This window comes from Thunnus maccoyii, chromosome 5, assembly GCF_910596095.1.
Source record: "Thunnus maccoyii chromosome 5, fThuMac1.1, whole genome shotgun sequence".
Taxonomy (NCBI): Eukaryota; Metazoa; Chordata; class Actinopteri; order Scombriformes; family Scombridae; genus Thunnus; species Thunnus maccoyii.
In genome coordinates, this window is record NC_056537.1 from 5,955,189 (window position 1) to 5,980,357 (window position 25,169).

The window sequence follows — 25,169 nt, forward strand, 5'->3', positions numbered from 1 at the left end:
CTTGGCAGAATTTCACATCTGATCAAACCACAAGCACAAGATGGTTTCTGCATGTCAAACTCTAGATATGGATGTTTTTTCCTAACTTCACTGTCAGCTATATCATGAATATTTCAAATTTTACAGAGATACTTTAAGCTCTAGTTGTTAATTTCGGTTTTCATCTTGTAAAATATAATTGGATGGTTGTTTTGCCTTTGTGCCTTTGTGTGGACTACTGAATAAAAAGAAATGTGGACGCAGAAGCAGAAGCAGAAGCAGAAGCAGAAGCAGAGGCACAATACAGTGTGTTCAGATTGTAATCCTCCAAAAAAAAACAAAAACAAAAACCCAAACTGGTTGAAATCTGACTTCTGAGATTTTGATTGAAATCTGACCCCCCAGAGTGTTGCTCCGACTGCAGTAGCAGCAGCTCTGTTGAAGTGTTGCTGAAACTTCCTCATGCACTTCCCAATCCGACTCCCTAGCGAGCTGTAAGAGCGCAGATGGACGCACGCACACATAAAAACACACAAATGTACACGCATCCACAAAGGCTCGAACGCCAGCACATACAGAGACACACATGCATGCATATAAAACGTAAATATATGTGCGTGAGAGTAACACTGGGTCACCTAACAAAAGCAATCCAATTAACCTTCCTCCTCCACACACCAATAAGGAGCAACTACAGCAAGTCCGGAGGGTAAACCCCCGCACCGCCCCCCTTCTACCCCGTCTCCCAGGGGTGCGGCGAAAGGAAAAATATCCTGTGAATTAGTGGAAACCTCAGTCAGTTTCATTGTTCAGCCAATGTCTCCTCTTATTTAAAGGGAGAGGAGGTGAAGGGCTGTAGGTTGGGAGCAGCTGTAAATACAATCGGGCTGGGAGAGCCGGGCAGCGAGCGGGTCGTGAGCTTTACTGTGGGGGTGATGAGAGAACCAGCGATCCCGAAAACCTCCGCCGTCCCAGAAGGATCATTAGTGTAACAGCCTGCGAAAAAGCCAAGTCATAACGGAGCTCCCACGTACAAAAGTGCTTGTCAAATCTAGAATGATTTATATCGGCGGCAGTTTTACGCTGTTTTCCTACCACGCTGCGCTGTGTTGTGTTATCATTTACTCTGGATTTGAGGTCTCCGGTTCAGCCGTGTCTTTGCTTGTTATCTTGATGTTTTAGGTGTAAATTTCATTCTTTTCTTCTTTTATGCCTGTTTTTTTCCGAACTGCGCTGTAATGTGTTTTGCATCTTGTCCTTTTCGTATGAATGTGTGCCATCTGTTTGTTTTCTCAAGACTTTGCTGTCATGTTTAACGATTGTGCAAATGAACTTCGGCGGACTGCAATCAGTTAAATGATATTTTCTGCATTACTAAGTCCAAAAACTACAAAATCTCTCAGATGTAATTCATTATTTGGCATTTTGAAACTTTCATTTAAATGAGGAAGTTGGATCTGAGCCCATGCTGTAAAACCACAGCAAAGTGATGACCAGATTTCCAGAGTTGGAATGACGTCCTATCATGATCGTGTTTATCTTAGTTACTGTTATGTTTCAAATTAGCTCATATTAATGCCATTGTATTTTCTGCCCATAAAAAAAACAACTACTAGATGACTCCATTTATTGATGTTTTCACAGACTTTAACATTACATAAAACATTTTAAACAACAAAATTGTCCCACACACTCAAGTATTATTAGCTAAATGTGGTTAAAGTGTCAAAAGTATAAATAGTCAACAGTAGAAAATGTCAAAAAAGCATTTAATATCATATTACCGGATAATTATTATAGATGCATTAATGTGTATGTAGCATTGCACTGTTTTAGTTTAAGTGGAGCGAATTTTAACAATTTTACACACTATTAAGTGGTATAATATGCAAGAAAGTATCATATTTTAAGGTCTCATCATATGTTTTGTGTGTAAAATCTTAATCTGCAAAGTGACTTGTGATGAGGTCAGATAAATGTCACTGAATTATAGTGTGAAGTGAGTATAAAGGAGTATAAAGCTGCGCTAAGTACAGTACTTGAAAACCTGTAACTTGTAATTAAACTCCGCCACTGTCCTATGTGAGAGAAGAATGTCCTTTGTGTTGCTGCATGTATTGGTTACAAAGAGCATGTTATAGGCTGAAAAATGTTACATACCCATTGTTCATGTTAACAATAACATGCATCCCCCCCCCCCCCCCCGACAGGCTCGAAAAAAGATTTCAAAGGCAGGTAGAAATTTGTTCAATGCACGGTCATCATTCAACTGAAGTTAAAACAAGAAAAAAATGAATGTTTGATGTGTTTACATGGCAACAAGGAAGTGTTTTCTGTCTTGCAAATCTGCTATTTTTACACTGATTAATTTCACATTCATACATTCATTCTGGTACCACACAGCCACGGTCTTTGACTTCTTGGCGGGGGGGCAGGGTGGGGGGGGGTTGAGGGAGGGGGGCATGGGAAAGGAAAGAGGCTTCATGAGGCATTCAGGTGTCAGCTGGAGGGATTTATCCCGCTGGGGTGAGATAGGAAGAGGAGTCTGACACTAAACAAGCCAATTTATGAATTCAGGCGACAGGTGTCTGGCTACGGTGAAGCCTCTAGTTAAATCAGAACTATCTGTGATGGTGCGGCCCAACAAACCGACGCTGGCACAGAAAACATCCCTCCCTGGGCTTTGTGTAAGGAAAGAACTCCACTGTAGTAGTGTGAAAATTCACAGCTCACTTTTTCTCCTGTTTTTTTTTTTTTTTTGTGTATGAGGGGTCTCTTTCGGGTTTGTGACCGTGCCAGCTTTTCACAACGGATAATAAAAAAAAAAAAAAGAAAAAAAAAAAAGGTCTCTTTCATGTTTGTGGGAAAGCTGAGATTGGCTGAGACCAGGCTTTACAGGAGATCTGAGAGGCAGATATCAAGTCAACAGTGGCCGTTTCTTTTTTCCTTTCTTGTTCTGGCTCCAGCTGAGTCTCCTGAACCTCTCTCTTGTTAGTTTTTGCTCTCAGCAACCTGCTCCGCTGTGAAGATCTCATAGCTTCTCGTACGACCGGAGAGCAAAAAATTCACAGAACTGAACCGAACATCGTTTTCGTGGCTCAGCTTCCTGACAGAGACCGAAACCGATCGCAGACGGCCGTCGGTTTAGGTTTATGAACGCGGCTCTAGAGGCATGACAGGCTGGCTCGCATTACCCGGAGTGCCGTTCCGCTGGCGATGGAAACCTCTGGGACGTCCGTTTGTGAAAGATCATTGCCTCTATTTTGAAAGGTTAAGACAATAAGACACTTATGCTGTCCCTTCCCAGGCTGAGCCTCAACTCATCCCGTTTACTGGAAGGAATTTAACAGGCGACAGCTGGGGCCCTACGGGGCATGATCCCATCCTAAATCATTAGTAATGATAGCCTTATTTTATACAGGCCTCTTGCTTCACGCTCTCTCTCTCTCCCTCTCTCTCTCTCTCTCTCCCTCTCTCTCTCTCTCTCTCTAGGAAGTTAGATTTTTTCCCCTTCCTCTCTGGTTTGTTTTTTCAGTTTCGACTAACAATAAACCATCAAGGTTTCAACACTCTTTCGGTCATCATTGAAACGTTAAATCTTCACATCTTAATAGAGGGTTTCAAGAAAGTTATCTAAGTAAAATCCTCAGTTTGCATGTTTTTTTATAAGACAATCACACAGCATGTATTTCTGACTTGAAAGTGAATCGAGCCGCTGCCCACTGTGGTGTAAACTCACAGAGCTCGGTGAACATCAATGACCCTGAAGTCACAGGTGAAATTACACCCGCTAAACTTTATACAGCTGGAATAAACCTGATGTTTGGTCATTTTTATAGGTCTGATTTGGTAATGGAAATTTTGATTTTCTTTTCAGCCTATCCATCAGTCAGAAAAATTAGTGTACGTTGATGCATATTAAACCGTGGAGGGAACGTGTTTCTGATCGGTTTACAGGTGTCACCACAGACACAGTTCCAGCCTGTTTAACTAGCGCTCTACATCAATGAACAAAGTTTATTGAACTGCAGGTAACCATAGCAACATTGTCTCGGTTTGTCCTACATTATGTTACCAGTTAACTCTCACTGATGCAACAGACTGACCCAACTGACAAAAACAAAAACAACTTCACAGTGTTAAGTGGTAAAATCTGGAGAATAATGGAAAACAGTCTTATTTTATGTGTATCAAGAAACTTTGCTGTATTTTATCACAAGACACTGTATTAAAAGGACACGTTCACAATTTTTCAAGTCTGTCTTAAAACAGTAGTCAGGTGCCAATATGAACACTGAAACAGGTTTTTCTTACTGTAATCATTCCTCCTCTTCATACTGACCATTAGAGGATTATCTCCAAATTTGCTTATAATGTAAGTGATGGGGGACAAAATCCACAGTCCTTGTTTTGAGAAAAGATGTGTTTAAAAGTTTATCTGAAGATAATATGAGGCTTCAGCTGTCTGAGTTAATCAAATAAAGTATAAGACTGTAAAACGGTTTCACAGTCTTTTTAGTGGGAAATTCCCTCTTCAGTATCTCGACAGTGTTTTCCTGTTCAGTTGCGGTGGAAGGGTCAGAACAAAAAGAGCCAATCTGGCACTAAAATTATTAACTTTGGAAGATATTGACTTGATTGGACTAATCTGGAATAGCTGAAGCCTCATATTAGCATCAAATAAACTTTCTTGTACAGAAGAAGGACTGTGGATGATCACTTTCATTATAAGTGTATTATGAAAGGATCTCTTAATGGTCAGTATGAACAGGAGGAATGATTACAGCAAGAAAAACATGAGTCAATGTTCATTTGGGCACCAGACTGTTGTTTTAAGACAGATGTGATAAATTCTATCCAGTTTGCTTTTTTTAAATTCTTCAACTGTTTTTAACCTTCTATTTATCCAGAGAAAGGCGTCTTGACACACTACAGTTGCACAAAATCCCACCTGGAAACATCCAGGTGCAGCAACATGGAAGGTTTTACGATCCAAACTTCCATCAAATCAGTACAGTCAATTACAACGTGATTTAGAGTCGTATACATACGCCAACAGACAGGCAACAGAAGGCTGGTTTTCACTCCACAAGGCTAACATTGATTTCCTTGAATGAACAGTAGCATATAGAGCAATGTAAACATGGGATTCTTTACCACAGTTACTGACTACATTAACACAGAAATCAATGTTTAAAAAGCAAATAAGGAACATCGTATTTGTAGGATGTACTGCGTGTGCAGATTTGTAGTTTTTGCTGGTTTACTCATATAAAATAAATAAATAAATGTGGACCCCGGGAAGACTGGCTGTGCTTTGAGGATCCTAACATATAAACAAACAGTCATCAACTGTTGGCGCTCAGAGCGGCTCACTGGAACAATTGATAGTTAAGTGTTCAAAGATGGCTTGATAGCAACTGCTAACAAAGGGGTCAGTGGTAGATAAAAGTCCAGATACACGCGTGGTGAAATGGGGATTCGAACCAGCAACCATTGGGTCATAAGTCTGATTTCAGAGCTTTCGAGCAACGTCTATTAAAACTGTTTGTGAGTAACGAAGCCTGAGCTCCCGGGAGACCCATCAACCGCTGACCTGAACACAGGTCAATGACCAGGGAAAGGGAAACTGAAAGATGAGACACCAGGGAGTGTTTGTGTGTGTGAGACAGAGAGAGAGAGAGAAGGAAAAAATTTTGTGTGACTAAGATTTTAGATGCAGGTCTTACTCAGTGAGAGTATGTGTTCTTTATAGATGTGTGTGTGTGTGTGTATTTACTGAGTGTATTATTATCTCCTGACTGAACCTGCAGCAGCGTGTGCCTCAGGATGACAGATAACATCGTTACAAAGCACTACCTGTCCTCAACCCGCCTCCCTAAGGCAAACATCACACACACAGTGAGAACAACACACCTCTACTGTGTGTAAAGAGATGTTTGTTTGTTATGACTCACATAGTAAAATGTCACTCATGTTCACACCGAAAAAACAGCCACATGTATCATCTACTGAGATACAAGTGTTAAGAATCTGCAGAAAAAGTGTCGAAAATTTGAAAAATGGTGGAAAGAGTTTTAAGATTTTTTTTACCACATTTATGGAGAAAGCAGTTAAAGCTGCAGAGCCCGTTGCGAGATATTTTCTGCTCCAGTTGGAGGACTTGATGAAAGGTTAAAGTACTTCTTTACATGGAGAAATTTTGTGCAGTTAACCTAATAAAAAGTGCACTTTTCTTTCAAAGGATGTGGTATCATTTCAGCAGCAACTGCGATGAAACCCAAGCTGTGAGACTATTATTTGAGAGCACTGTTAAGAGTGGATCAGGGGGTCAGTAAGTCCACACAGTGAGAAGCCACGGTGGGTAGTTGCTGCGGTCAGTATTATTACTTCAGACAGTGCTGAATTTTTTTTCTGGCTGCAACCTAAAAAAAATCGTTGGTAGGATTGTACAACACTGGCCAGAGAGTTATCTGGAATATTTGTCTTATCTTACCGAATGTCTGGATTATGAATCGATTGGGGGTGTAGATTTTCCCCCCTACAGTTTTACTTCTGTTGAAAATGAAAGTGCAGTACATTTTTAACAGAAGTAAAACTGCAGAGAGACAAAGTGCAAAGAAATAAACAAGATCTGCAGTGAGAATATTTCAGAAGAAGTCGACTTGTTTCAAATGTTTTCTTGTAAGTTTCGCTTCTGTTAAACATGTGCTGCACTTTCATCTTTAACAGAAGTAAAACTGAATGGGAAAATGTGCATCCCCGATGTACTGCAGAGAGAGGAAGTGCAAAGCAAGTGACAAGATCTGCAGTGAGAATATTGCAGTACTCAAGTCGACTTGTTTCAAGCATTTTCTTGTAAGGATAAGGCAGGTATATGCACTGGAATTGAGGGAAATTAACATTTTGGAAAACACACAAAACAAGCTCAATTAAGATGGAAAATGTACTGTACTGTGCTAGCAGATTGCTTCACTTGCTTTAAGAAAAACCTTTAAAAAACTCAGTTAAAGAAGAGATTTGTAGCTAAGAAGCTTGACTAATATGAACAAACAGGTGGGAACAAGCACATTCAGCCTGAAACTATGCGCAGCTCTTCCTGTGTCCACCTACTCCTGTCTGAGTACGCCTTTAACTTATGACCAGGATGGCTGAAAGTCTGACTTCATAAAGGACATTTTTATAAACATTAAACACCTTTTTTAAGGCTCTAATAATCAAGTAACATCAATTTCAGGCATTTTAAGGGCTTGCAGACAGCGTGGTGAAAGGCTGGTAAGTGTCAGGGTCAGATAATTTAAAACACCTACAGGCCGTCGTTATAAAGGCGAGTCACTCTGAGGCAGGGATGACGTCTTTGAGGCATGCGTGTGTGTGTGTGTGTGTGTGTGTGTATTATTTTCCTGCAATAAGTAGAATAAAGTCTGACGGAGGTGAGGAGAGCCAGAGCATCTTAAGGCTTCACTCTGCTACCGTGCCTGAGTCAGAAGTGACAGCTGGAGTGCACAGATCAGACTGTGGATTTTCCATTTCCTTTGTTCTTGCGTTGGTCTGACACTTTAGCTCTTTTCCATTTTTCTTCTAGATGGTTTTAGGGGGTGTTAATATGTTTAATGACAATACCATGCATGTTACAAGAGTTTATTTTCCCATTCCGCCTGCTGTTCATCATGTCATCTTTAAAATAGATCTGTTTTTTTTTTATACCAAATAGACACAGTATGTAAATCAGGAATCAAAAGTTCCTTTGTCATATTCATGTTTGCATTTCCACTCATAAATCACAAAAAATAGGCAAATTAATGGATTTAAAACAACAGTTTCAATTAGGATGTAACTGTGATGTTTTAATGGGTGTTGGAAAGGAGACATGCAGAGGTGAAAAACAAGATCGAAAACATCAAAAAGAGAAGACGAATAAAACAGCAAGAGTTTTTAACAAATAAACTATTTAAAAAATCTTAACAATCAGCAAATTAAGTCTCAGTTTTGTTTTTCTTGCCCCTGTTGCTCTCTCTCGCTTGTGGTTGACGAATCACCCTCGTACAAGAAAGTATTACCTCATTAGAAGGAACTTTTCGGAAGGCAGGAAACAAAACCTGCACAAAGTTCTTGCAGTGAAAATGTATGGAAAGTATCTACAAATATTCATAGTTTGCAGGAAAAGTTCCTACGCTCGAGGATCTGGAAAGGATCTACGCTGTAGATGGCTCATCAGTTGCTCCACCAAGGCTTATATTGAACTCAGATTGTGCACAGTTCACATACAATGTTATAACTCTGTAATACAAATCATTCTGTCAGTGCGAGTGCTACTTTTTTTTTTTTTTCCAAGTGATGGATATCTCATTTTGGGATATGAGAAACCCTTCTTGTACTTACCACATGGAAGACCTCAGCATCCTGAGCGGTGGTGAGGACCATCTGGGGCTGTAGACCAGACTGGAGGAAGAAGCCATGAGCCGACACGGTGCAGCCTCCGCTACAGTGAGGGGGATGAGAACGGATATTAGCGTTAGCATCAGACAGAGACACAGTAGATTCCCACAGGGAGGGACCTGCTGTTAGCATTAGCAGTTTAGCCACTCGTCACCTCCCACTCGTTTCCTCTTGCTGTAAAACTAAAACATTAATCTGTCTCGACTCATCCACAGACACTCTCAGTCACTTTTTGCCTTCACTTTCTCTCTCGTACCACCTGTGAGGTGAAGAGATACACGAGACCGCAACATTTGAAGGAAATAGCCACTGACATTGACAAAGAGTGATATCCAAACCATGCCTCAAAACCCAAAGGTACCGTATAAGCAGCTCAGCGCTGGTCACCGCACAGATGTAGAGAATAACGCTCTGTGGACTGACTTGAAATGTAGACTGAAAACTCTTCTCTGAATAAATATAACTCTAACCTGATGAAGGAGCGTGAGGGCTGGATGCTGTTGATGATGGGGTCTTGGTTGTAGGTGAACAGCACCGGGGCGTGACGCTCCACCGAGTCCACCGTCAGCTTCACAGGTTGCTTGGAAGGAACGGCGTTTGGAGGCGTCTTACACGTCAGCATGTTGGACGACAAGCTGATGGTTGAGGTTAAAATGAGGGTGAGGGGAGGGGGGGGGGGGGGGGGGCGGCGAAGAGAATGATAGGAGATATTGTTGTGTTAGTTTGTACAGTGGTAGCCATTGTCCAAGTCCCTATTCATGCATTTTTCCGACATTAGTTTAGTGCTACATATGATCACTGCTTAAGCAGGAAAAAGGAAAAGAGAAGAATGAGGAAAAGTGTCAGATAAGACAGAAAGAAAGACTTTTGCCAGTCCTTCATTGGCACAATTTCCTAAATTGACTATAATGTTGAGGCATATTTGTGAGTGACAAAAACAATTCTTATGCTTCAACTATGTTCAACATTCAAAAATGTCTTCCTGAGGAACAAATAAAGAAAGAAAACAGGTCACTTGTAATTCAAACTGTGTTTTGAAAAGCTTGTTATGAAGTAAGTGAGACAAGGAGAGGAAAAAATTAAAAACGGAGTGTACTGACCTCTGGATCTTACAGACAGCCTTCCCCACAGTCACCTCTTGCTTGTTTCCAGTATCCAGGAAGGCTCCTCTGATGGTCAGCATGGTGTTTCCAGACTTCGGCCCGAACGACGGGAAGATTTCATTGATCACAGGGTCCTGGATGCAGAAACCACCAGAAACTTTCACCAAATCTGTCTAATGTTTAGATACTGACTCTTGTTTAATTATTTTATACTGTCTTCCACATGTATTTTTTTTTAACAAAGTGCAACCAAAAACACAATTCTTACCACAAAGGTGAAGCCTTCAATCTTGGCTACCTTGTGGCCACTGGTGACCTTCACTGTGTGTCCTGATGGGGTGAAGTTCCCGCTGAACACTGGGGAACACTGCATCTCAGTCCACCTAAACACAAACCCCCCAAGAAACAAGACACAGACCGGGCATTATACCCTACCACAGCCATCCAGCATTTATCCTAATTCAATGATCATGTCCTACCCTGGAGGAATGCACGAAGAGGTCATCTTCAACTGGGATTGGGTGGGCAGTGTTTTTTTTATTTTTTTTCTAATTTGTAATGAGGTTGTTTGTAGCAAAAGGGGCTTTTGAATGGGGACATTACCCCAGTGGATTTGGGAGAGTAAGGAAAGTCTGGATGCAGCGATTTTTCCCAGCAATTTTTCAGTTAGGGGAGTCATGTGTTGAATGAAGCAGCCTGCAGTATTCACGGGGAAGGTGGGTGGGAGGGTGGGGGCTTCTTAACATTCTTCCTTCAGCACAATAAGCCCTATTAAACCTGCCCTGCTCCTATAGGAACGCCAACGTATGGGTCCCTTTATCTCATAAACACTCACCACTTAACACGCACCCTGTCTCTCAAAGGTGGCTTTGCAGATACAGTGTAGGAACAGTGTGCTCTTTTCAAAATGCATACACAAAGCGCGCAAGCATAACGTGCACACTGACATACAGACGCTAGTACGTCTCTCTACATGGAAGCTGTATGCTCCCTGACGCTTACACACAAACACGCACCTGTTGATGCTGTCCTGTCTGGGCAGTTTGCAGGGAGCTCTGGCCACCTCCACCGTTACCAGAGAGGCCTTGAAGTTCTCCGTCTTGTCGAAGCCAAAGTTGCGCCCGCAAATTGTCACCACTGTAGAGCCTCGTATTGGTCCAGAAGTCGGCCAAACCTAAAGCAAGCATGCACAACAAGTATTTGATATTTTTAACATTTACTTATCAGTCTAATCATAAGATGAAACACCAGTGGTGACCTGTTTCATATATCTATAACATATCTTGGCATAATTTGTTCTTTTATATCAGCGCTGTATTAAAACTAATGTTTCTCCGAGCTAATATAACTGTCTGCTTTGTGTTTCGTAGAGGAAGATGCAGCTTTCCTTCTCATTTTACAAGGTGTATTGGTTCTCTCAAGAGGAAAGAATCCAAGGCACTCTGAGTCTTGTGGAATAATAATAAAAATCCTTTAATAACCAACACCACGATGAAGGCTTCCAGCTGAAACACGCTGATGTCAGCCATGTAATATTACAAGCTCTTTGTTATTATACCTCAAGACTCAGCATGCCTTAGATTTTTCTCCTCTTGTTTGCTGTTATTGTGGCCCTTGACTCCAAAGAACACCTTCGTCCACTGAGTGTGATTTAAAAAAAAAAAGCTTTTTGTTTCTTTAAGCAAAGATGCACCCCAGATTCTTTCTTTCTTTGTCGTATTTGTTTTCTCATTGTCTTTACTGACAGAATAAACAATATAGATGTGACTTTTCTCTCAGTCTTTCCTCCATCAGACACTACAAGGATCTCATGTATCCTGTTTTGTACTGTAAAGAAACCCTTTTTTTTTCTGCAAAATGCAAACTTATAACATACAAAAAGCTTATAATACAGTGCACAGACTATCCTATCAGCAATGGTGTCATTTGTTTATGGTAATTAATGCTTCTCAGTGAATGTGGTAATGATCTAATGATATTAAAAATGCCAAAATATTGCACATAGCACATTTAAATACATGAATGTCACTCCTCTTAAAAATAATGTTCTAGTGTTGTGCTGTTGTTCCCAATGTAATTTTGTTTATTTCTAAATGAATATATTCGTATGTTCCACATATACTTTGGTATTTAATTGATGTTATATCTAATTTCCAATCACTTACACTGCAAGGAAGTAATGTAGATGAGAGTAAGGACAAGAACACCCTGATACTAGTTGGAAGAAAAATAAACTATGATACCGGGATGATGACACCCAATTAATAAATGCTGTGAAAGTTAGTGAGTTACAGCTTGTTTCAACATTCAGCCTGTTAAAACAGTTCCAGATGCAGAGGTGTTTTACAGGTTCTTGCTGCCTTTTTGTTGCATTTAAGACAGTGGCGGTAGCTTGTTGTTGTTTTTTTTTATTTATACAGAGACAGTCTAACAGCATGAGGTGCAGCATTAAAGTCAGAAAGAATGAACACCACCCACACTGAGCTCAGTAAAGTCTCACAGTGTCAGAGTGAAGTTGAACAGCACAGTGCCGCGGTAAAAGCTCTGCTATTTCAGGAAGGACCGTGACCTTCAAAAACTCCACACACTGTAGCAGAGACAAAATACAGTCCAAACACATACAGATCACGGGTTCAACACACAGGTTACATGAGCTGTTTTTGGAGCAAGAACGGAGGGAGAGCAGTTAGAAAGCGTTTAAACAAACAAAGTTGAAGCCCGCAGTGTGCTCACATGATAAGTGTCCCAGCAAACTGAGTCAGCAGGAAGCTGAAAAGTTACCTACGTTTTCTTTTAGGTTCAGGTTATTTGCACAGTGTTGAAAAAGCAGTGAACTGAGAAAGGAAGAACTGATAAGTTTAAACACACAAGTAGAAAATGGGGATTAATAATTCTCACATTGCAATCATGTTTTGAAAAAAATATTTGGCTCGCAAAATACTGAAAGTAACAGTAAGCTTTGTAACCTTATTATCACCATGGTGACAAGTCGCCGTAGTTACCTTAGTGATGACAGGTGTGCAGTATTCCTGCGTCCAGACAGAGGAGGAGGGACACTGGTTGGCTCTGGTGCAGCGTCCATCACACCAACCACATTCTGTCACCCGCGCCGACAGCAAACAGGAAGTACATGATGTCAGCTGACCACAGCCGGGTCCAATAAGAGGGATCTTAGTGATCTAGGAGGCGGAAAAAATTGAGGACATCGAGCTTAATATGACTCATAGAATGTAATAAAGAGATCTGTGTCAGAGAGTGACAGACTCAGACTTTACTACATTTTGTTGTTTTCATGCTTGCAAAATTGATTGAATGCTGTGCTCCTGTGTATTGTGTGTTTCCCCTAAGACAGAAATGGATAACAAGAGGAAGCCAAAACATGTGGTTGCGGAACCTTGAGGGTAAGCCTCTAGGAACGAAATTCTCTTTTATCTATTGCATTAGCTCCATTTCAGTGTTGTGAAAGTGTTTTTGTAATGATTTCACTAATGCAAGAAATTTGAAAGTATTCTGTTCTGTTCTATTAATTATGTTATAGTTCAGAGATAAACACACAACAGTTTAAATCTACAACAGCAATCTGGTATCTAGATGGCACAACTTTTCCTAGATCCTCTTTCCATTTTGCTGAAGAAAGGACTGCTAACGAACTAGAGGTGTGTTTGCATCTATAACGTCTGTGGTTCTGAACCCACCTTGTTTCCTGTGGCCAATAGCAGGGCTCCATCTGAGTGATCATCATTAAGCAGCGCCACGCTGGAGGACACGGGCCTCGAGTCCAGGCGAATGTTGATGTGGGGGGAGGCAAATCGGGAGAACAGCACCTGGAAGAGGACGTTATAGGTTTTCAAAAAATGCAACAACATCATCGTCATTACAGCATAGCTCGTCCTTTTTTTTTACAGGAGGAGTAATAAAGTCAGCTTTTCACAATAGAATAGGCTAGAAGCTAGCCAAGTAGAGATGAGCGCTAACAGAAACATTAAGAGAAGAGGTAATTACACACCATTTAAAATGCTGTTATAACAAGAATGCTATTTTGTATGACACTTTACTTGCCAAACCATAAATACCACCTCGCAGTTGTATGCCTCCGCCAACCAGTTAAATTGTCAAGACTCATATAATATTTGTAGTGAACACTTTGAAGGAATTCAATAATAAAGGTATTAAAAGTATTTTCCTTGTATGTGTTCACATGCTTGGCCAATAAAACTGATTCTGACAGAGCACAAAGTCGTAGCCATGACAGTAGACGGTGCTTCAGATATGGATGTTGCTGCAAAGAAGCTATAAATTCTAAAACATGTTCAAAACATCTTCAACCCTGCGGGACAGAAGATCTATACAATCGTCACAGTTTCAAGGTGGGCGGCCGAGATTAGTGTCACCAATTCAGTATCCGACCAAATGTGAAATATGGTCCCAATTTCCCCTCCTGTTTCTGAGTTATGACCTTGAATAATGGCCAGAAAAGTATTTTTGCAGAACATTATGATGTCACAGTGAAGTTGCCAAATTTGAAGAAATTCCCTCAAGGCGTTCCAGAGATATCGTGTTCATGAGAATGGGACGCACTATCTCGCCCGAAAACATAAAGCCTCCAGCCATGGCTGTCGCCAGTGCGGAGGCATAAAAACAAACTGTGTCGGTCAAAAACCTTGATTAAAAAAAACCTAGATGGACATTTTTGGTAGTAAAACCTTACGTGTTCTCTAGAGAAGGCTCGACATAGAGTGGGAGATATCATAGAAACCTATGCTCATGCCTTCAAAACTTTATTGATTCTGAAATAGTAGTTGATGCAACTCTGAGGAACTCCACATTTACCTCTCTATTCTTTATTGTATGGCCTACTGTAGTCACTCATTTGTATTTGACAACAAATAAGATCAATATTGTAGAGTAAATCGATATTTTCCTTTCCACAATCTAGTGATTGCACAATGTGGATGCAGCCAACCTTCCCTAACAGGAGTAAAATGAAATGTGCAGCATCTGTTGCATAAGATGAAGTGTAACTAAATCAAGTCAAAGAAACATAAATCACGAGGCTCCTGGCAAGATGCTTTTTTGAGATTTTTTATTGACAGCAACCAGCGAGCGGGTCAGCTGAGGACACCTGCTTATAAGGGTTGGATTTTGTTCAAATGCCATCACTGTTTTTCATTGTTGCTATGTTTATTTGGAATGCTTCACAACGCTGCACGCTGATACACACCATGAATTAAATACGAGGGAAAGATTATACGGAGCCAGGAATATAACTACAATAGATCCACAACATCACCTGAAACCAAGTGAGCCCTTGAGGATGAAAAACTGGAAGACAACAACAGGTTTTTTTGGTGTTGCGCCAACACACCTTGACTAGGATTTGTGGTAGGAAAATGATCCAGAGTGTGTCATCTTTCCCTGGCTAATACCTTCACTAGAGCTTGGCTTCTTTTAGTGGGTCCATTGTGTGAATCAGTGTCGTATTGAGATAATATCATTATAATGTCTCCTTTTACCAGTGATGTACCATCAAAAAATCTGTCTTCAAAGGCCTTTCTCACTGTCATGGCATGAAAAGCACAGATGCAACACACTGTTATTAGTGACACCTGTAATGTCCGCCATGTCAAAGGTCTATGAGATTGGTTTAGAGGCAGCACTCATTATGAGTCACTTAAAAGAGAATTTGGATAATATTTTCCAGGAACTTGGAAAATTACACATGAATATATTTGAAGCTGGGGCATGTTTTTCTTTTTTTTTACTCTTTCCATTACTTGGAGGTGATGTCACCAAGAACAACCACTGAACTTTCTGAACTTTTACAGTAGCTATAAAACATTAGTAGATAGTGCATTTTTTAACTATAAATGTTCCTATTTATTCCCAAAATAAACCTTTATATTTGACATTTTGGGAAATTCCCGTTTTGTTGTCTTTATGAAAGTTGAATGACAGCAATATCAATTTCATCTCTGTGTGATCTGTAAAAACATTGGTCCGAGTCCAGGACCTAGCTTGGCATAGCATACGCAGAATACCAAAGCAGAGCAGAAAGAGTTGGCTTGTGAGCTATAGCTCCATAAAAGTCTTATTACCATGTTTTTGTGTGTATTTAAAATGTGTAAAAATAGAAAACAAAAAAATGAATGATGTTATAAGCAGTTAGCTTACACACTGAAGCTATCTGCCAGTTAGCTGAGGTTAATAGTTGAAGTTAGTAGTTAGTCTAGCTTGTAATGGTGACTAGCTTAATAAGATGCAACATGTAAATAAGACAGTTTTGAAGTTGTTGGAAGGAATTTATTTTGTCTTGGTGGAAGCTTGTTATCCCCCTGCTTCCAGTGTTTGTGCTAAGCTAGGCTAAACACCCCATGGAGCTACTGTATTCAACACGTAGGGATTAAATTGATGTTGGTGTTGTCATCCAGCTCTCAATAACACAGCATATAAGTAATTTCTAACAACATCAGAGTATTCCTTTAATAGCAATTGCAAACACTGCTACTAATGAACAATCATTTTAAATTTGCTACCAGTTAGCAGCATTTCTGTCAGATTCAACCGACACGATTGTACTCTGCCTACTATCACCCAAATCCTGATGTGTCCAGCCTTTGATTCACCTTCTCATAATGTAAAGTATGAGGTATAACTTGTAAGAGAGACTTTCCATGTAGCTGTGAGGCAGTGGTGCATTCTGGGTAATGATGGGGCGTGGGGGTGTTGAGTGAGTTGACAGGCTGGATTTGGGGCGCTGAACCAAAAAGGGTGCAGCCGCTGGCGGAAACGTATACTCTGAACATGTTGGGAGGTGTTTCAGAAACACACACACACACACGACAAAAACACAAACACAGAAGTTTGCTCACATGCAACACACACTCACTTATCATCACACCTACATTTTCAATTATACACACTTGGTCTCTGCGGACTATCTTCTCACATGCAGGAGTCACACACTTTCTCCGACAGTAAAACATAAACACAGATGCCCACGCATACACACAGAATAACAAACACACCACACTGAATTTCTCAAGTCTTTCCCTCTCTCTTCCTCTCTCTCTCTATTTTACACACACACACACACACACACACACACACACACACAACACACAGTCAACACACCTGGAACAGCATTTATCATTTGTGGTTACACTGCAATTACAGGCCTGGGAGCAAACAGAACAGAACAGGGTCTCTAATGGGGTGTGTGGTTGCTCTAGTTACATGAAGCTCTCTAAATTACAGCATTCCCCCTATCTCACACACACACACACACACACACACACACACACACACACACACACACACACACACACACACACACACACACACACACACACACACTCTCTCTCTCTGCACCATTCATTCATTCATTCATTCATTCAGTCAGTCAGTCACAGGATGGAGCTGCAATGAGATGCATTGTCCCAAAACACAGCACTACATTATGCATTATTATACTGCATATCTCATACACACACACATACATACAAAATAACACACCTGGCTGGCTGTAACACACTGACAAGACTCTACAGGGATCGGAGTAAAAAGGTATTTATGTGTGTGTATGATTAACTGTACTTGGCAAAACTCTGTAGAATGCACTGCAAGATTTCTTTTAGTTGTTAAGTCACCCTGCGTCAGAGCGTTTAGTAAATACCTAAAACACTCTGCATTGTAAATTTAAAATGTGATTTTGTTGGTTGGCTGAAACACCGCTCGCCCTCCGCTCGCCCTCTGAAACGCCTTGTTTTCAAGCATCATTCCTCCCACTGTTTGAGCCCCATGATCAACGTTAGCTTTGTAACAGCGAGTATAATGGGTGGCTTTCCTCTGGGGACGAGGCCATACAACAGGCATCTCTCTAGGGGTAATAGCAGTGTAAATTACAGCTTATTGTATTAAGCAGACGGGGGGAAGTTTGGCCTATAAACTGTTATTCCCACAGTGGCCCGACTGAAGCTGAGGGAAACACTTCCTGAGCCAGAATGGAGTCCTTTGGGGGAAAACAACGGCCTTTTTCTTTCACTGCCTTTACTCCATGTTCCTCTCTTGCCTCGTCCGCTGGGAACGACGAGGAAACTGAAATGCATGAAAAGTTGACAGCTTCTTTTTATTGGAGTAACAATGAATTGACCTGCCATTGCAAAGACAACCACCTCTCGGATTCTTGTTGTTGCTCGGTTTTGGATCGAGAGAGCAGGTGGCCGGAAGGTCGTCAGTTCATATGCCAGACTATGAAAATCAAGGAACGAGACGCTGCCGTCTATCCTGGATGTCTTTGTCCTTCAAAAAATGTGTTTTGCTTATTTTTACTTCACCTGGAGCTTCGCTGTGCTGAATGATGTGTGTGTGCAGAGTTTGTTTTCACATTCGTCTGCTGAGGAGGGAAAGTTTCTTTCTCTGTGCTCACCTTTAATCTGAGGTTAAGACGTGTACCGACGAGCATGATCTGTGACATCACAACAAGTTTGGAGCCAATTGCGGTGCAGTATGCAACTTACATAAGTGTGGTGTGGAAACTTGAAGCCTCCAGTGCACAAACACTGAGAATGCACTTTATAGTAAAGTAGGAGACATCTTGTATCCAGCAGTCGAAATTAAAAATATTTGCATATTCATGTCCAGCTGTTGTAAAGGAGTGCACCGCTGCAACACAAGTTGAGGCTGAGACAACAGACTACAGTAAAGAAAGGATCAGCATTTGATCTGGTTTATTTTAGCTGATATCAATCCATTTCCGGGGGGAAATCCTGAAGACCAAAGATGTACAGGGCAGTTTAAATAGGTAAACACATGAACGAGAAGCCGGATGTCCTAATAAAAGACAATGAAGAAGAATCGCTTCATCCATTCTTTTCATCTTTACTTTTTCCTCCCCTGGTCCTCATCTATCTCTCTATTATCCTGCTCTTTCACTGCATTCCTTTCTCTTGCTCAGCAAATTTCCTTTGTTTTCCATGGTTTAAGTCTAAATTTTTTTTTTTTTTTTACCATATTTCCTGTTTTGTCTGTTTCTCTCTGTATTTATTGCGTTTGATATCTCCCTCTCTGTACCTTTCTCTTTCTTTGTTCTACCTTTCGTTCTGACTCTATCATTAAATATTTTACCTGTGTGATAAGACAGAAGCCTGAAATAACAAGGCAATAATGTTAAAATAATGTTCATTTTTGTCCTGCCACAGATATGTCTCCCTCCCACACACTGCAAAAAACTCCCTCTTATTAAGTCCTTTATCTCCATAACTGAGTTTTTAAAGTCTGATTTTCTCAACACAACTGAAAAAACATCAGTAAGATTATTTTAACTGGTTTCCAATCCAAATAAACGTGCACAAGTGTAACGTAGCACAGAGAACTGCCTTATTCTTTCTTATTTCAAGATGCAGACGCTCTTTTTTTTCAGAAAACCATTGAAACAAGTTGATTTGTATTAGAAACTAGTTAAAATAAGGTTTTTAAGACAGAAGTTACTGTCTTTTAAAACAGAAAATTAAAATGGAGAGAGTTCTACAGTGCAGGACAGCTGGTCTCCTCTTCAGAACTTCTAAAACCCTTCAGCTAAAACTATGAACTTCAGCCAATTCAGCCAACCATAAAAAACAAAAAAGAAATGAAGTAGGGTCTGGGAGGAGGAGGAGGAGGAGGAGGAGGAGGAGGAGGGTGGGGGGGTATAGTAGAGAAACACACAGCAACAGCTGCACAGGACTCTCAGAGAGTAGAAAATGCCGTGCGAGGGAACGTGTCAGCGAAGCCCGCCGTTCACCATTAACGTGCCGTTCAGCTTGTAAGCCCCCTCGCACCCCTCTACCACCGTCTCTACCCTCCCTCTCTTTCCGTGCAGCTGTCGGGCCTTCTTTCCACGTCTCTCTTGCTTTTTTTTTTTCTCCTCCATGCATGTCTTTTCATTCTTGTGTTTCAAAAACACGTGAGGTAATTCGACTTTTACTTCATGTGTTTCATACCACTTACGGCGCTACGGCCTTCTGCAGTGGACTGATGCGCAAACGCGACATCGCTCTCTGAACTTCACTCTCCGCAGCTGTAACCGTTGCATGCATACGGTTGTGTCGTTAGAGTGGATGGACAAAATAATTTAAACACCACATGAAAAGGATCTTCGAGTGAATCACGGCATGAGACGCAGCTACACGGTGCTAGTCATACTGAGTTAATTGAGCTGAAAGCCAAAATGATGTATTTTACCCTGATCAGCACTCTTCAAAACAACAACAAAACAACAGTAATACAACTATAAACAGGCCAAATCCACATTTGAACTGCAGGTGCACTTGTGCTGCATGCTACAAAATATTTCAATATGCTATATCGCAGTCTAGAAAGTCATAACTACATCCCGGTGAGCATTGATTGAGTGATTTGCAGGTTAAAAGGTGTTTAGACTGGAGCTGCAACGATTAGTTGATTGATTGTTTAGTCGATAGACAGAAAATTAATTGCCGACTGTTTTGATAAATGTTTTTCTTTCCATCCACTTCTCTTCAGCGAAGCGAAAGCAAAGTGATCCTGTGTTTTAAATGTGAAGATAATGTTTAGCCATCCTTTCGTTTACAGACCTTTGAGTGGCATTATCATTAAATTTATCGTTAATCATTACCATCTAAATGTTTTTAATGAATCATTTCCTGTAATTCCTTCTGTTTAGCCAATATTGGTTTACCGTGTGACTACACATGCTGTTAGCTTGAACTGTCCATAACATACTTACCTCATGCATCTATCTGTGTATTTGTCTTATACACAGATACACTGGTGTCTTATACACTCTCCTTCATACCTTGGAGAGACGGTATGAAGGAGAGTATAGCTCGCTGTGAAAACTCAGAATAGGCTCACTAGGAGGACTCTGGGGAATAACAGTACAGTGAAATCATAACAGTCTGCGAGGGATGTAAACAAGATGTTGGATTCTGATGTCAGCGGCACTAACAGTCATTGACAGGTTCACTAGCCACTGACCGGTCCCATCTTCAGCAGCATGACTCAGTTGACAACATGGAAAATAATGATACTGGAGCCAAAGAATAAGCAAATGCGGATTCAAAGTCACCCTCTATTCGTCCCCTGAGGTTTTCAAAGCTATCCTCGACATCATCTGCCAGTTCATCTGTGTCAACCGGGGCCAAGCATGGCAGCGGTTCAAGAATTAGCTGAAGCAGTAGCTGCGAGAGCCAGGGCAGCCCTATGCACCCGTTTTAACTTCTCTACTCTGGCTCCTTGTAAAAATCCAGAATAGAACGTAAACCTACAAAAACGTTAATGAACAGGCGCCATCGTATCTTAAAGAGCTCATAGCACCTTATTACCCCACTACAACACTACGCTCCCAGAACGTAGGCTTACTTATTGTTCCTCTGAGCCTCTAAAAGTCAAACTATCAGGCTCCTCTCCTGTTGAACCGTCTTACAGTTTCAGTCCAGGCTGGCAGACACCCTCTCTACGTTTAAGAGTAGGCTTAAAACTTTCCTTTTTGATAAAGCTTATAGTTAGGGCCGGCTCAGGCTTGCCTTGGACCAGCCCCTAGTTCTGCTGCTATAGGCCTAGACTCCCAGGGGACTTCCCATGATGCATTGAGCTCCTCTCTTCTCCTCCCCTTCTCCATCTGTATGCATTCATGTACCATTAATGCATGTTACTTACTTGGCATCATCCCCAGAGTGCTTTGTGCTTTCTTGTCTTGCAGGAGACCTTCCGCTGCAGACCGACTGGTGTCCAGCTTGACGCCCACCACCGCTGCTGCTGCTATTATTATTATTAGTCATTTTTACCCACTGCTACTGCTTTTATTATTAGTCATATCTATATTATTAGCATTGTTTTTATTGTTATTATTGTTGTGGTTCTCTGTGTCTCTCACTACCCTCTCCCCCCTCCCTCTTTCTCTTTCAACCTGACCGGTCAAGGCAGATAGCCGCCCATCTAGAGCCTGATTCTGCTCAAGGTTTCTTCCCATTAAAAGGGAGTTTTTTCCGTGCCGTTGTTGCCAAATGCTTGCTCATGGGAAAATGTAGGGTCTCTGTAAATTAAAGAGTACAGTTTAGAACTGCTCTATGTGAAAAGCGCCCTGAGATAACGTGTGTTTTGCTGCTATATAAATAAAACTGACTTGACTTGACACATACTTGTATATTCATTGTGGTTGAAGTGATGCAGATTCCAGTTTAGTCTAGTACATTTATATGCAAATGGAATAGAAATAGTTTAAAACCTTCTAATCACTGCTCCGCATGATTTACACTTACAAAACTAACACCCTCCTGTCAGTGATTCATCTGTGACTCATCAGGTTTCCTTTCATGTTAACAAAAAGTTTATAAGTCTCTAGTCACTGTCCCATCTTCCTTTGACTCACCTCATGACTTTATTCCCCTCAAAGAAAAAGTACTGACAGACCAGGTATGAAAGCCTGAAAGCAGCTAACAAACATTTGGGAAGGTGGAATCCACCGTTGGTTTGTACGCTGATAAAGGCAAAATAGACTGTGTTTGCTCAGATGGCAGACTGGAACGTGGGTTTTTTTTTTTTTGGAGACTCACTGAGCACAGGTCAAAGGTAAGCAAATTGTGCAAACAGAAAGGTCCCGGGCTTAGTCATACTTTCCCTCAACCTAATTCTAGCAGAGGCACCTGCAGCTCACACTGTGTTGTCTCCAGCAGGGTGCTTTCACTCCTCACGTACCAACATCCTATCACATTTACATGAACAATGAGAGGGGGGGAAAGGCTCTGGCCGCAGCAGCGTCAGGGTCTCTATTTACGTCTAACTGCTAGTATTGTCCATGCAAATTAAGTTCCTGTCGGTCTTTTAAAGGCGTCTATTCATAAAGGACAGAAAAGCTGAAGTTCTTTACCTGTATGTGGCGTCCGTCGGCGGTGCCCAGGTACGCCACAGCACGGCCGTGGACTGGCACCACGGTGATGGAGGTAACCAAGGTGTTTGTTAGTTCCTTGTGCCAGTACTCCAACCTTTGTACAAACTGAGTCACCTGCAGGCGGTACTTGCCCTCTTTCCCTTCATGGATTCCCTCATGCGGGTCACAGTCATCTGATGAACTCTGCAAAGAAACCCAGGCATCAGAGAGAGAGAAAAAAATAAGCTCTTTATGCCATGCTTCAAGAATAAGAAAATATACAGTTGAAATACTGGTGGTGAGAGTGCTTTTTGTTGTGGTTACAAGCATGAGAGTGATATGACATCAGACGAAGCCACGAAAATGTCAGCAACATCGATTTGGTCATGTTCAACATCAAAAAACATCCTCTTGGGAAAGTAAACTTCAGAGTAGTAAACTTGCACAAGAATAAGCAAGCAGGTAAGATGCAAAAATAAATAAGGCGCAGTGAAATCATACTTTCTGGGAATCATCAGGAGGACTGGATCACTTTCTCCAAACAGATTGCTTTCCTAAAAACTACTCGTTATATAATATCATGTTGAACTATCTCCTTTCATATCTAGCCAGATGGGGGAGGGTTAAGAGCCGAACCTCTTAAGCCCCCCTTAGCTACTCTTTCATCAGGCTGTGCTCGTAATGGAGGTCTCAGTGCGATAGTACCTCTAGAGCAAGTATGTGCTTTGTTGAATAGAAGTTTGTGGATTTCATGGGAAACAGCGAGGAGACTTTTATGCTAGTTTACATTCCACGAACTAAACCCCACTTTTTCCTCTCTTTCTCTGCTTGTGTCTCCTCTCCTCGAGTTTAGAACTGAAAATCTGTCACTCCGGCTCTCCTCTTTGGTTTTCAAACGTCGCTGGGTTGTGCAGATTGTTGTGTCTGGACCCTTTGGAGCATACAGTGAACGCACAGACTGTAGCCAGAGCTGGATTCAGGGCCTTTTCTCTATCAGTACTCCCCCCTCTCTCCTTTCTGCCCAGCCCTTCTCTCTCTCTCTCTCTCTCTCTCTCTCTCTCACTGCTCTGGCTCTTTTTGTGTTTAGTCATGGCCTCCTGTCCCAGCCTCAGGTTTCATTAATTATTAATGACCCAGAGGGTGGCAGGCCTCTTGTGGCTCTTAAGGTCCTTGACCTGGCCGCTTGACCGGGCCTGAGTTTTCTGTTTTCTCAGCTTCAGAGCATGATGACCTCTTCACTGGAGTCACAGGAAGGGCTAGAGGGGGGGGGGGGGGGGGGGGGGGGGGGGGATTACAGGTAGACTGATTACAAATTACTGATGGACGCTTTCATCCAAACTGCCTCATGGTGATATTAGAGTTTCTAGTCGTAGCACTGAATGCTTTGTTTTCCTCACAGAGATGTTCATGACCTTAGCTGTGACCTTTTATTTTGAAGTAATAACAGATCTTATTGCATCAAACTCAGTTAGTTTTAATCATTTACAGATTCGTGATCTCTCTCTGCCTCTACCTAAAACACTCCCTGGGTCATAAGGCCATTATTTGTGGTTTGTGTAAAACATGCTGCATCATTTGTTTAGTGTAGATCTCAAAGGCGAGCTTTGAAGATGAGAACAATGGAGGGGTAATAAATCAGGAAAGGTTTTTTTTTTTTTTGTTGTGTTTTTTTTGTGACGTTACATAGCCGAGATGAACGGGACCACACGAAGAGGAAAGCTGAGGAAGGCAGAGAAACCTGGCAAACCGACAAGCGCACAGAAACAAACCTTGGTTAAATTAAATGTCCTCAAGGCCGGTGGCTGCAGTTAGAGAGACAATGGTGAAGGCAAACACGGGGAAAATATGGAGGAAACTGAAAGCTGGCAGAAAGGTTGGAAGTTTTTTAAGCCCGAAATGCACAGCTGTGAGATGGTTCAGCCAGCTGATCTGCACTGAATTACTTCGGTGTAAAAGAGAAGAGAAGTAGTGCGAATCGGATAAGAGATGACAGTTTGTGACTGAATTTGATTTGGACAAAGCTACAGACATGCAAGACGAGATGGGCGTTTGACGTATGAGAGTTAAAGCAGAATAAACATCTCCTCTTCTTCGTCTATGTGCGTTTGTAGTGTTTGTGTAAGCACACCTTTACGATTCGTTTTAAAATACGATCCATCATAACTCCTGTCTGCACTTTCAGAACGCGGCGGCCAAACATTGAGCAAACAGTAAAAGAAACATGGGAATCTGCCAAAGATCCTCTCACTTCGCTAAACTAAAAGCATATAGAGACGTCATTGCTCCACAAAACACTGCAGAGATTATGCCACGCAGCTCGAAAAACAGGCCTTGGACTGATTATTTTCAGAGCAAACAAACAGGACTTTGGGGTGTTTGTTAAAGCGGAGCAGGATGATGGGAGGGAGAACTGGTAAGGTCTCTGAGGCATTCCTCTGCCTCTGAGAAGGTATTCCTGAGGATCAAGAGAATGAAATTGGACAGTGGAAAGGCTGTTTTGACAGGATTTCGTTTGAAGCTCCGCTGTTGTTATCCTTTGCTGTTTCTTGGCACGGAGACAGACGGTTTTAGAGGACGTCACGTCGACTCTGACATGGAGGCAAACAGCTTTTTCGAGAAAATAAAGTCTTTGACATATACTTTTTTTTTTTAATTACAGGAGTATGAAGTCATTCATGACACATTTAAACCAACCTCTATCGTCAACCACGTCCAACCAAGTCCAATTTTCACGATGCATTGTTTGAATTTACTAACCTGGGCTG

General features: G+C 41.5%; 1 protein-coding gene across 1 annotated transcript in view; it reads right to left on the minus strand.

Moving 5' to 3' along the window:
* The window catches only part of met (MET proto-oncogene, receptor tyrosine kinase), a 75,242-nt gene that overhangs the window by 25,318 nt on the left and 24,755 nt on the right, over positions 1-25,169 (minus strand). Inside the window, exons 3-10 of the mRNA XM_042412408.1 lie at positions 22,405-22,608; positions 13,217-13,345; positions 12,524-12,700; positions 10,538-10,695; positions 9,790-9,904; positions 9,519-9,655; positions 8,889-9,053; positions 8,362-8,461 (exon numbers count right to left, since the gene is read on the minus strand). Of these exons, the coding sequence (XP_042268342.1) occupies positions 8,362-8,461; positions 8,889-9,053; positions 9,519-9,655; positions 9,790-9,904; positions 10,538-10,695; positions 12,524-12,700; positions 13,217-13,345; positions 22,405-22,608 (1,185 nt within the window). The remainder of the gene's footprint in view (positions 1-8,361; positions 8,462-8,888; positions 9,054-9,518; positions 9,656-9,789; positions 9,905-10,537; positions 10,696-12,523; positions 12,701-13,216; positions 13,346-22,404; positions 22,609-25,169) is intronic.